The sequence below is a fragment of the Anguilla rostrata genome, chromosome 3 (assembly GCF_018555375.3).
Source record: "Anguilla rostrata isolate EN2019 chromosome 3, ASM1855537v3, whole genome shotgun sequence".
Taxonomy (NCBI): Eukaryota; Metazoa; Chordata; class Actinopteri; order Anguilliformes; family Anguillidae; genus Anguilla; species Anguilla rostrata.
In genome coordinates, this window is record NC_057935.1 from 37,238,454 (window position 1) to 37,250,627 (window position 12,174).

The 12,174-nt window shown below is 44.3% G+C and overlaps 1 protein-coding gene across 5 annotated transcripts in view; it reads left to right on the forward strand.

The window, feature by feature from the left end:
* The window catches only part of LOC135250748 (protein TANC1-like), a 150,395-nt gene extending 138,355 nt beyond the window's left edge, over positions 1-12,040 (forward strand). For 3 of the 5 annotated variants that reach the window (XM_064327378.1, XM_064327380.1, XM_064327381.1), the window contains 9 exons: positions 1,839-1,972; positions 3,026-3,149; positions 3,476-3,651; positions 4,474-4,606; positions 6,490-6,519; positions 6,631-6,722; positions 7,200-7,346; positions 8,415-8,515; positions 8,662-12,040. In XM_064327378.1, the coding sequence (XP_064183448.1) occupies positions 1,839-1,972; positions 3,026-3,149; positions 3,476-3,651; positions 4,474-4,606; positions 6,490-6,519; positions 6,631-6,722; positions 7,200-7,346; positions 8,415-8,515; positions 8,662-10,069 (2,345 nt within the window). In that variant the 3' untranslated portion in view covers positions 10,070-12,040. The remainder of the gene's footprint in view (positions 1-1,838; positions 1,973-3,025; positions 3,150-3,475; positions 3,652-4,473; positions 4,607-6,489; positions 6,520-6,630; positions 6,723-7,199; positions 7,347-8,414; positions 8,516-8,661) is intronic. The other 2 variants (XR_010328994.1, XM_064327379.1) reach the window with 2 other exon arrangements.
* The last annotated feature ends 134 nt before the right edge of the window (positions 12,041-12,174 follow it).

Below are 12,174 nucleotides of genomic sequence, written 5' to 3' on the forward strand. Positions count from 1 at the left end.
AAAAATTTCTATATAAGTGTTACCGGATAAAGAGTGTAAACCTCAGCTTGTTTTGCTAAGACTATACTATCTTCAAGAGCCAGCTACTTAGTAAATATTAGCAAGCTTATTTGGCTAGTTAGCCACAGTTAACAAAATTACGCCTCACATCACCAGGCAAACAATATTGGTACCATCATGTGAATGCTGTCGATCCAGCAAAATACTGGATTCTGAAAAAAGAGTCCCTATAGATGCTACCGCCCAATCTCTCTTCTTAGTGCTGTTGCCAAAATACTTCCATAGCACATAATAATTTTCCATCAAGTAAAACTTGTTAAAAATACCATATGCATCTTGTAGCCCGTAAAAGAGGAATGTAACCATCTATATACATTTTACCTTTTACAATCACATAGATTTTGGCTGTCCATCTATTTCTTAGGTAGACATTCTTCTTTATTCTTCCTCCATGACCACAGCAAATACAGAAGGCAGAAAAATTGCAGTTGAAGTGCCCGTGGCAAAATGAAGAGTGTTAAAATAAAAGGCCAGGACAGTATTCTGATCTTGGAGAAAATATTGGAGTGAAAGATAATTTGCCCATCTTCAAGCTTCAATACACAGAGATAGCAGTGCTGCAGCTGTAGCCAAGGCCGACCACTCTAGTTTTCCTGTCACGAGGAAGAAAGCATCTTGTAGAGAAAATAAGCCTCTATAATTTGTGTACTGTGGTTAGATATCCTCTCCCCAATGCAGCATTCCCATTGTTATACATTTGTTAAGAAATGTCTTCAGGGAAGTATAGTGCGGAACTCTTGTACAGAACGTTCTTTTTAAATTTATAGGCTCCTTGGAGTTCTTTCAGTACACTGCGAGATAACCCAGGACCTATACATACCTGGAGTGTTGCCAAGGATACAATACAAAGTTTGGGACATGCAATAATGCATGTATACATGCATTATTCAGCAAAGATAGCCTAGTCATTCATAAGGTTCTGCTTGCAGCTCAGACAAATGGCTCACAGTCATCTGATCATTGTATGAAGAAAAGGAACTACAGCAGTTTGCCTACAAAACAGTTAGACAAGCCAGAGGATAACATATAGGCAATATAACATGGTAAACTGTGAAATATTATTTCAAATTATACCACAGTTTTGCTGGATACTTGTGGAAATGTCCAATTTAATTTTGAATAGTGTGAACTATGAAAAATCAAGTGTCATGAGCTAGCTTGTTTGTGGTTGCTAGGATACAAAAAGCTGTGGTCGTTTTTTTTAGCCGAAGCTAGAAATGTACAAAAATGCATACTAAAATCAATTTAAACATGATTTTGTGGCAGATATTGAATTTATTTGGCAAGTAGCCATGGTATAAGTGGGATAATGTGCAGCAAGCTGTTCAATTGTCTCAAAATAAGCCCTGTCTAGGGCCCTGACATACCAAATTATTCAGTAGCAGTCTCGTATTGAATTACTGAAACCTAGTTTATATATACTTAAAACACACACACACACACATATGCATACACAGTACTAGCAGTGTGTACCAGTAATCACGTCACAATAGTGAGATGACCCACAGTTCCTTTGTCCCTGTGTTCTTTTCATTTCACTGGTGGCTTAGAGTGATAAGGTTGGTTTAAGTGCAGTAAATGTTTCTTCTCCACCCAAGCCCCAGAGTGAATTATAGAGTCCTAATTGATCACTGTCAATGGCAATGATTAGATTGTACCTTATTGATATTTGTACTTCTTGACATTAGGGGCTGTAGTGGGAGTGCTCTGTATCTCTCCTGACTGGAGGTTTGCAGCAGTAACATATGGAAGAGTAACACTGTGCCCCCTCTTCTCAGCTCTGACAGCAGCTGCAGGCCGAGGGAAGCTGGACGTGTGCAGGTTCCTTTTGGAGCAGGGAGCCGGGGTGCAGCAGGTCAACCGAAGAGGAGTCTCCCCAATATTCAGTGCTGTGAGGCAGGGCCAAGGCCAGGTGAATCACTGGTGATTCATTACATTACATTCACTTCACAGACGCACTTATTGCTGACTCATTGCTGACTGACTCACATTATTACTCTCAGGAATACAAAAGTGCAATATCACCAAGAAGGCAGAGAAGGTCCATTTATAATCAATAAGTGTAAAACTAGCAAAACAAACTAAAAATAAGTATTGTGAACCTAAGCAAATACTACTACACAGCTTAACCTATTTGTGCGTACCTATACCTATTACATTACTACCACAAAGTGAAATTTAAAAAGAAAGAGTTAAGATCGCTAAAGGGAAACAGGGGAGCCATGGTGCCGTCTGAAAAGGTGGGTCTGGTGGACGATGGGTATTATCAGCTATTCTCAGCTCATTCAACCACCAGGGGACAAAAACAGGAAGAGACATGACCAGGAAGTGCTGAAACATGGAGGTGGGGGAGAGGTTTGGTGCCCCGAAGTAGCAGAACAGAGGGATTTGATGATAGCTTCCCGACAGGCAAGCATCAAGGTGTTGAATTTGATGTGAGCTGATAGAGGTATCCAGAGGAGGGAGATGAAAAGGAGAGTGACATGGCTGGGTCCAGAGAGTTTGTAGATCAGGTGAGCAGCAGCTTTCTGGGTGAGGTGCAGAGGGCTAATGGCAGAGGCAGGGAGGCCGGTGAGAAAGGTGCTGCAGTATTCAAGATAGGAACTGACTAGGACCTGGAACAAAAGCTGGCTTGAGTTGGTGGTGATGAGTGGGGCAAACTTAAGGAGAAAATTAAACAAATTGGGAGGAGTTCATTGACAAAATGAGTGGAGCTAATTAACAAACTGGGAGGAGTTGAGGGAGAAACTGGGAGGGGCCTGGGTTACAGACAGGCCCCTGAATACAGGTCCCAGGAGAGTTGCCTGGTTTATGAACTTTTGGTTAATGTGTTTAATGCAGTGAACTTTGTAAAAGTAAAACGACTAACCATTTAATATTACTAATTAAACAAGAGGCATAGAGCTTATTTAATGTGATTGCCATGGCAAAAATCAAGTGTGAAGCTTTGCTCTCTGGGGGTCAGATTACAGAGTTGCTGCTGCAGCACGGTGCGGATGTTAACACAAGCGATAAGCAGGGGCGCACTCTTCTGATGGTGGCAGCCTGCGAGGGACACCTGAACGCTGCGGAGTTCCTGGTCTCCAAGGGTGAGCTTCACACGTCCCAGTCATCAGCTGTCACCTACAAATCACCAGGCCTTGCTCAACACGCACACCATCAATTTCAGTTGCCTGGTCCTTGGATCATATTGTAATCAATGTTCAAACCTCACACCATCACAGAAAGTCCAAAATGACCATTGCACCCTTTTAGGAAGTTACTGCAGGTTATTGCTACCTGCATTAATGGTTTGAGATGAACACTTGAATGGAGGGTTTGTTTGGTACACCATTCAATTCCATTTGCAGGTTTGTGTTGTTTTTGCTCTGAGGAACATGGTTACAAGGTTTGCGGGTCTGGTTGCATATCTTAGGTGCCGAGTTAACTTCTGTGGATAAGGAGGGATTGACACCTTTAAGCTGGGCGTGCTTGAAAGGACACAAGAATGTGGTGCATTTCCTGGTGGAGAAGGGCACGGTCATAAATCACACGGACAAGAACGGACGCACTCCGCTGGACTTGGCCGCATTCTACGGTGACGCTGAGATCGTGAGTAGAAATGCTGTGAAATGTGCCTCAGTCATGGACCACACGCAGTGTTCATGTGTCATATGATACACTCCCTTGTCAATCAATCAATCAATCAATAATTTTATTTCCCCCGGAGGGAAATTTTCTTTGCAAGCAGGTATACAAAGGTTAAAACAACACAGATCACATTTTACACGACAGCCATAAAAGTACAGACACTTAACAGACGTGAGATTAAAAAACGAACAGGAAACACTTGACCCTAAAGTCCCTTAATGCAGCATCACCTACTATGGGAATGAATGAATGAATGAATGAATGAATGAATGAATGAATGAAAGCAATCATACTGCAGTAATTTTATGAAGGTCATGTAAATTCTTACTTAAGGGTTAGCTAATCCCATTCTTAATGAATGTGGGCTCACCTCAGCCACAACCAATGTGAAACATCCACTCTACTGATGTATGTACAGCAGGGATCATCAACTCTGGCCCTCAAATCCAAATACAGCCCTGGTTTTCATTTCTCCCGGGTAATTAGTGCTACTGATAGGCCAGACTGTCTTCACACCTGACTCCCAGGCAAAGGGAGGGTGGAAAACCAGCAGTTCTTGGCCCTCAAGGACCGTGAGTTGCTGATCCCTGATGTACAGAAACCAATTTGGCCCAGCACACATCAGCTAAGGTTGTGAGGAAGGCATTTATCTCATTAAATGAGGGATGACTATAGGTACCTGCTTAGGGAACCATAGTGGGAATTCGGTTGTGCCCTGCAGGACCCCCTGTGTCTGTGTGATGGCTCGTGTGCGTAACAGGAGCGACGTCTCCAAACTTGCAGGTCCAGTATCTGGTGGAGAGAGGTGCCGTGATCGAGCACGTGGACTACAGCGGGATGAGGCCGCTGGACCGGGCCATCGGCTGCCGGAACACATCGGTGGTGGTGACTCTGCTGAAAAAGGGGGCCAAGCTGGGTGAGCGCCGTGCTCTGCATTTAAATCACACCTGCCTGCTCTGGGGAGTGACATTAAGGTTGATTTTCCGTGGGTCAGTGTATCGCAGCGTCAGCATTTGCTGTGGTGCCGGGGGGTACAAGGATACTATGATACAAGGGTTTTTAATGTTGCTTTAAAACAGTTCCGAAATACAAAACAATATAGATCTGTTGTTACTGTGTGTGTGCATGTGTGTGTATTTCACATCACTATTCATAATTCATCAGTATTCATTGGAAAATACAGGAGTACAGCAGGAGAAATTTAGAAACGAGTGAGGCAGGAGACGGGGTAAATATAAGGGAGAACCCAGGAAAGACAGGAGTGTTGGCAGGTATGGTTTACATATGACTGCAAACAGACTGCTGAACTTTATACATGTGTACATGCTACTGTACATGAACCACTGAGATCTGTACATGGGTACATGCTTCTGTACATGAACCATTGAGCTCTCTTCATGTGAACATGAACCACTGAGCTCTCTACATGTGTATATGGTACTGTACATGAACCACTGAGCTCTCTACATGTGTATATGGTGCTGTACATTGACCACTGAGCTCTCTACATGTGTATATGGTGCTGTACATGGATCACCAAGCTCTCTACATGTGTATATGGTGATGTACATGGACCACTGAGCTCTCTACATGTGTATATGGTACTGTACATGGACCACTGAGCTCTCTACATGTGTATATGGTGCTGTACATTGACCACTGAGCTCTCTACGTGTATATGTTGCTGTACATGGACCACTGAGCTCTCTACATGTGTATATGGTGCTGTACATTGACCACTGAGCTCTCTACATGTGTATATGATGCTGTACATGGACCACTGAGCTCTCTACGTGTGTATATGGTGCTGTTCAGAGAACACTGAGCTCCCTACGTGTGTACATGCTACTGTACATGGACCACTGAGCTCTCTACATGTGTATATGGTACTGTACATGGACCACTGAGCTCTCTACGTGTACATGCTACTGTACATGGACCACTGAGCTCTCTACATATGTATATGGTACTGTACATGGAGCACTGAGCTCTCTACATGTGTATATGGTACTGTACATAGAACACTGAGCTCTCTACGTGTACATGCTACTGTACATGGACTACTGAGCTCTCTACATGTGTACATGCTACTATACTTGTACATAAACCACTATTCAACAAAGTAAGTGGATCAGGGTGCATTTTATGATTCTCCCGGAATGTTGCAATGTCTGGAGTTTCTTCGTCTGAATAATCCAGAGTAGGCAGTATAAAAGAATTTTACTAAGAGCAGTATTTATTCATTATTTAGCAGTGACCCAAGCACTTCAACCCCAAAAGTGCGCCACTTGAGCCATTGAGCAGAATGAGAAGATAGTCCTGAACTTACTTAGGTATATCCCAAAGCTCACATTGCACCCGCTTAAGCTCAATAAGGGCTCACCTGCATACCTAAGCGTCTTCTTCAGGAACTCAGCTTTAAAGAAATGGTAAGACCCTAAGAATTGGCTTTCACCAGAAACATTCCCTAAGGGTCTGGTCAGACTATTAGAAGCAAATATTCTTTTTTTTCACTCTCAACATGAAAGTTCACAAGACCATACCATTCATTAATTTTGTGTCCTCATAAAACACTTGTTTCAATGTTTTTTTTTTCTTTCTCGAAAGTGTATTATAACACAGAAGACAGAAGGACATTACAGGATGCTCTTTTGAGTGTTTTTGTTTGAATGTGTGTTGGTGTGAATGTAAACTTGCACGTGTGTGTGCTGTATATTTGCTTTATCTCTAAGATATTGTGGCTGTCTAATATCTCACCCTATTTTCTTTCTTAAATGCTCGCAATAATGCTCTCTTAAGGCTACAGAACATCTCCCTATGATCGATCAGGTACAAAGTTTAGGTAACTTTACTCCGTACCAATTAAATTGTGAGTATTGATTTTTGATGTGGGTGTGGCCCTGCATGACAATGCATTATCCCCCCCCCCCCCACTTCCAGGGAATGCTGCCTGGGCAATGGCCACATCCAAGCCAGACATTCTCATCATCCTCCTGCAGAAGCTTATGGAGGAAGGCAACCTTCTGTATAAGGTGTGTGACGGAAAATGGTTTGACATATGTGATTAATGTTACTTTAACATACTTCTGAAAATATGTTCTGCCTTTCTTTCATTCTAATGTGTTCATGGTTATCAGCACAATAGTCAGACATTTTCAGAAAAGCTTGAGGATTTGGGCTTTTCTTGTCAAAAGTAACTTTCAGAAGACTTGGAACAATTATTGACATAAAAAAGACTGGTAGAGGTTTTTTTGGATGTGATTTTTATTTTTGTCCAGAAATGTTTTTTTTCATATGTTCTATAGAAAACACAAATTGAGATCAAATTTGACTTTAAATATCATGAGTATAACTCTCTTTTTAGCCGGTCAATACCATGCTGTGATCATCCCACATGTTTGTAAGAGAGCTTGTGATTGATCCCTGACATTAACTGCATTGAGCTGATTGGTGGAGAGCATGTGATTGATGGAGAGGTCAGTCATGCTGAGGATTGTGTGTTCTCTCAGAAGGGGAAAATGAAGGAGGCGGCCCAAAGGTACCAGTATGCCCTGAGGAAGTTCCCCAGGGAAGGGTTTGGGGATGACCTGAAGGCCTTCAGAGAGCTGCGAGTCTCACTGTACCTCAACCTCTCCCGATGCCGCAGGAAAACCAACGTGAGCTTCTCCACACCCCCCCCCCCCCCCCGTGTTTCTTTTTGAGAAAACACCCTTACCCAGACTGCTTACATCTTACTGTACATTTTCATAGTCATCCTTCATACAGCTAGGTGTCTACTGGTGCAATCCAGAAGAAGCATGCTCATCTCAGGCAAACCAGCCATGGTCTGCCCAAGATTTTAACCTACAGCCTACTGGTTACAAATTCAGATTCCATTTCCAGCAATTTACTTTCATGTTTCATCTGTATCCAGTAAGGTCATGAGGGCAAGGTATGCGCAAAATGACAATGCGCACACAGCATCAATACCATGTAGAATACCAGGCTTGAGCAAAGCCTCTAGGCCAGCTGAATCCATCTAGCTGAATTCATGTGTATATGTATAAGGATATGGATATGGATAAAAGAAAGTGTTTCCTAATGGAATATTCCCCATGCATAGTACAGAAGCAGACACCACGAGATGGGAAACGTCTGAATGTTAGAATAAGCTCCCACTTCTACTGTCAGTTAGTTCTAATGGGATCCAACCATTTGTTACAGCTTGTCATTTGCACAGACAGATGTCATCAGACATCAATTTCAGTCCTTCAGGACAAATTTGTGCAAAGAAATGAATAGCAAATATAAATGTGGTATGCTTACTAGAAATGTCACAGTAATCTGTGGTACTTGCTGAAGGACTGAGACACTACTATGTGTGATTTACTGAATCCTTTTAATAAAGCCTGTAAGCAAAGGATTTACTGCAGAGTTCTGGGAGATAATACACTAAATGATCTTTCACTGTCAAATACTACAGAAGCAATGCTAAGGTAACCAACCGCAAAAGTGCTATGCAGAGTAGTGCAATATTCTCAGGATTAGACAGTGAAAGCATTTTTTTTAAAACATCCAGCAGACCCGTTATCAAACAAACCGGTGATGGCAGTTGTCTACATCATTGGTGTGGAAATGGCAGGCTTCCAATTCTGTTAAACATTCTGAAAGCTTATAATTCTATGCATTCCCAGCACGCAGTGAGCTCATTACACAGATCAACGTACTGTAATTCCTCCCAACAGGACTTCGGCATGGCCGAAGAGTTTGCAACAAAGGCCCTCGAGCTGAAACCAAAATCATACGAGGCCTACTACGCCAGAGCCAGAGCGAAAAGGAGCAGCAGGTAAAAGCCATCCCCCTGAAAACTCTGTCCCACAATGACCTGTTCATCCCAGCGGACCGTGTATTGTGCGGGTGAATTATGAGGACCCGGCTCTCTGGTAGATTAGTGAAGCTGACCCCCTGCCTGCCACCTCTCTCTCCCCACAGGCAGTTTGCGGCTGCGCTGGCCGACTTGCACGAGGCGGCCAAACTCTGCCCGACCAACCGGGAGATCCGACGGCTGCTGGCGCGGGTGGAGGAAGAGTGCAAGCAGCTGCATCAAGCCCAGCAGAAACAGCAGGGCGCGCCAGGCCATGACGTGGACTGCGAGGAAAGGGAGGGGGTTCCCAGCGACCAGGACAAAGAAAGTGAGGACCAGCCGGAGACAAAGGACGCGGGTGAGGAAGAGCTCTCACAGCAGGACAAGCAAGAGCCCTGGCAGCCGGACGTCTATGCCCTGAACCAGACGCTTGAAGACGTGGTGGACCCCTCCCAACAGAACCCAAGGCCAGAGTCGCCTCCCGACGGACTGAGCCACCAGTACCCTCGAGAGCCTCTGGTCTTCCAGCCCAGTAGGCAGGCCCAAAGCATCAAAAGCACAGTTGCTTTTCACACGGAAAGCAACTCCCAGAAATCCGAAGCGAAGCCAGGGAGCAAGCCCCAGTATGGTCCCTCAAGCCCTCTCCCAAGCAGACACATCTCCTGCATTCTCAAGCCGGGCCCGGGCATCGACATCGGCCCGCTGCTACTCAAAGACTCGGAACCCAACCCTGGTGAGCACCTGACCACTGCAGTCCACCACTGCGACACAGGGGACCAGCTCCCCTCTCAGCCTGTCCAGCCCTACAGCACAGCCAGCACAACCAAGATGGCTGCAGACAGGCTCTCAGCCCATTCGGCATCCTCTTTAGATGCCCTGGCAGGGGGAGGAGCCCAGGAGACGAGGAAGGAGTCGCTGGCCAGCAGCATCTCCACAGCTGGGTCCCACAGCAGCAGCATGAAGGTGTCCAGCTCCACCAGCAGCTTGGGCTCCACCGGCAGCCTCTCCGATGGCAGCAAGCCGCAAGGCCCGGACGTGCGTACCAAGACCGCTCCAGACAGGGCCAAGCAGGTCCAGGGTGGGGCCAGCGAGTACAAGCCCCGCCCCTTCATGGGGGTCACGGACAAGACAGCGCGATTCCAACAGCTGCCACCGCACCAGGGCCACCAGCTCACTGGCCGTGGTTGGCAGAGCCACTCGACCGAAGGGTTGGTGGGCCACGTCATGTCCACCGCGAGCAAGCATGCCGAGACCTGCGAGCTGCCTTACGCCATGTCGATGAGCGTTTACCAAGACCAGCTCAGAGCTCCACCTCAGGGCGTCACGGGGGGCTTTCACAACGGAATGCATTCCCGGGAATTTGCAGAGAAATTCTGCCAAGCCGCCACCTGTTACAAGGAATCCAAGCCGGCCGTGGCCGTGCTGCATTCTTTCACTGACGGTAAATCCAAGCCGTCCGGCCTGGTCCGAGATAATCCCTCCATTCTCATGGCTTCAATGAAACCAAAGCGATCCTTTGTAGAGTCCAATGTGTAGGTTTCCAATTTTCATTTTCATTGCCTCCCCACAGCCACACCTCACCATTCTCTATAGTACATTTTTTAAGTGGTGGACAAAGTTGAAAACTACAGTTTATTAAAAAAAATTCAAATTCTCACTAAACGCTGTTGGTGTAAGCTTTTTTTAAAAGTGAACATTGACCACAGGCAGTACTGACATTGGCACTCTCATGCTCTATGTAAGACAGGCCGCCCTTGCCTGTTTCCGTCACAAGGGTGCACCCGAGCTGGACATTACAGAGAATAACTCACATGGCATGTGCAGGACAGTGTAAACTGATATAAGAGCAACGCTTTAAATCATAAATTTATACCTTTCAGGTGCTCACACAAAATCGTGTTTTCAGATACAACATTTACAATATTAATCAACCGAGGGAGACCGTACAGAATTCTAAAACTGTGGGCTGTGCCATTTAATTTGACTAAATTAAGTTCAACTGCAGATGGAGAAGAAATAGGAAATGGCCATTCCTGAGCTTTGAGGATACTGCAAATTCTTTGTACATATGCATACACTCAGTGGCCATTTTATTAAGTACATCTATTTTGTTTTGGGTAGGACCCCTTTTTGCCTCCAGAACAACCAGAATTTTGTGCCATGAATTCAACTAGGTGCTGTGAACATTCCTAATGGATTTTGTCTCATCAAAGTATTTTGGCCACACATTCATTCTGCAAACCTTCGTTCCACCTCATCCTAAAGGTGCTCTACTGGATTGAGATTTGAGGACTGTGCAGGTCATTGGAGTAATCTGAAGTCACGTCATGTTGTGGAACCAGCTTGAGACGCATGAACCTGCTGGTTGTACCCACTTGATAAAGGGTAAACTGTGGCCATAACGTGATGCACATGATCAGCAGGTATGTTGTGGCAATGATGCTCAGTTGGTATTAAGGGGCCCAACATGTGCCAAGAAAATTCCCACACCATTACAGCACTACCACCAGCCTGCTCCATTGACACAGGGTAGGATGGATCCATGTATTCATGTTGTTTTAGAAAAAATAAGACCCTATCAAGATTTAGCAGACCAGCTGACATATTTCCAATCTTTAATCATCAAATTTTGGTGATCATGTGCCCACTGTAGCCTCATCTTCCTGTTCTTAGCTGATAGGAGTAGAACCTGGCATGGTTTTCTGCTGCTGGTTTGACACATCTGCCCACCTCTCTCATTAACAAGGTGTTTTTGGCCACAGAACTTCCACCCACTGGACTTTTTTGTCTATCGCACAATTATCTGTAAAATGTAAAGACTGTACTGCGTGAAACTGCGTGTGGAGCCACCACATCTGGCACCAACAATCATACCACAGTCAAAGTCACTTAGCTCATGGGTCATGCCCATTCTAATGTTTGATCAAATAACTAAACCCCTTCACCATGTCTGTATGCTTTGTATATTGAGTTGCAGCCACACGATTCCGTTTGAAGGAGCAGCAAGCAATCTGTGTTAACGAGCAGGTGTACCTAATAAGGTGGCCACTGAGTGTATATACATATTTTAAGTGAAGGTCTATGTCATTGTCATTGACTTTTTACAAAAGAAGAAAAAAGTATTTCTCTTCTATGTTTGTACATTGTATAAATCAACCTCTGTTTAAATCTATGTATCTGTGTGTTGCCGTCTAGGTTAATTTATTTACAGTCCCTATGGCTTTGTCCATTGTAAAATCAATATTTTATAGTTATTTTTGCACAGCTGTGAAGACATTAAAAATTTTCAATAAGCTTTATTTAGATTATTTTGGTTGCTACAGTTGCAGTTTATAATAAAGACCACAAAGTCTATAGAATGGATTTGGTGGAAGTGGGGCCATCAGTTATATTTTATTGTATGTCATTTGCAGTTGTTGACTTGTTTCCAGCATTGTGAGCTGCATTACCTGTTATCACATACTGTAATAGAACATTACTGCCAATAAAGTCCCTCATTAATACCAATCCTGTACGCTGGAACTTATTTTTTTCAAGTCTTTCTGCTCAAGCCTCAAGTTGGAGGTTCTAACAAGAGTGGGAGAATCTGAATTCACCAGACCTTTTTTGGATATGATCAGTATTTTAGGGTTCAAAACAGA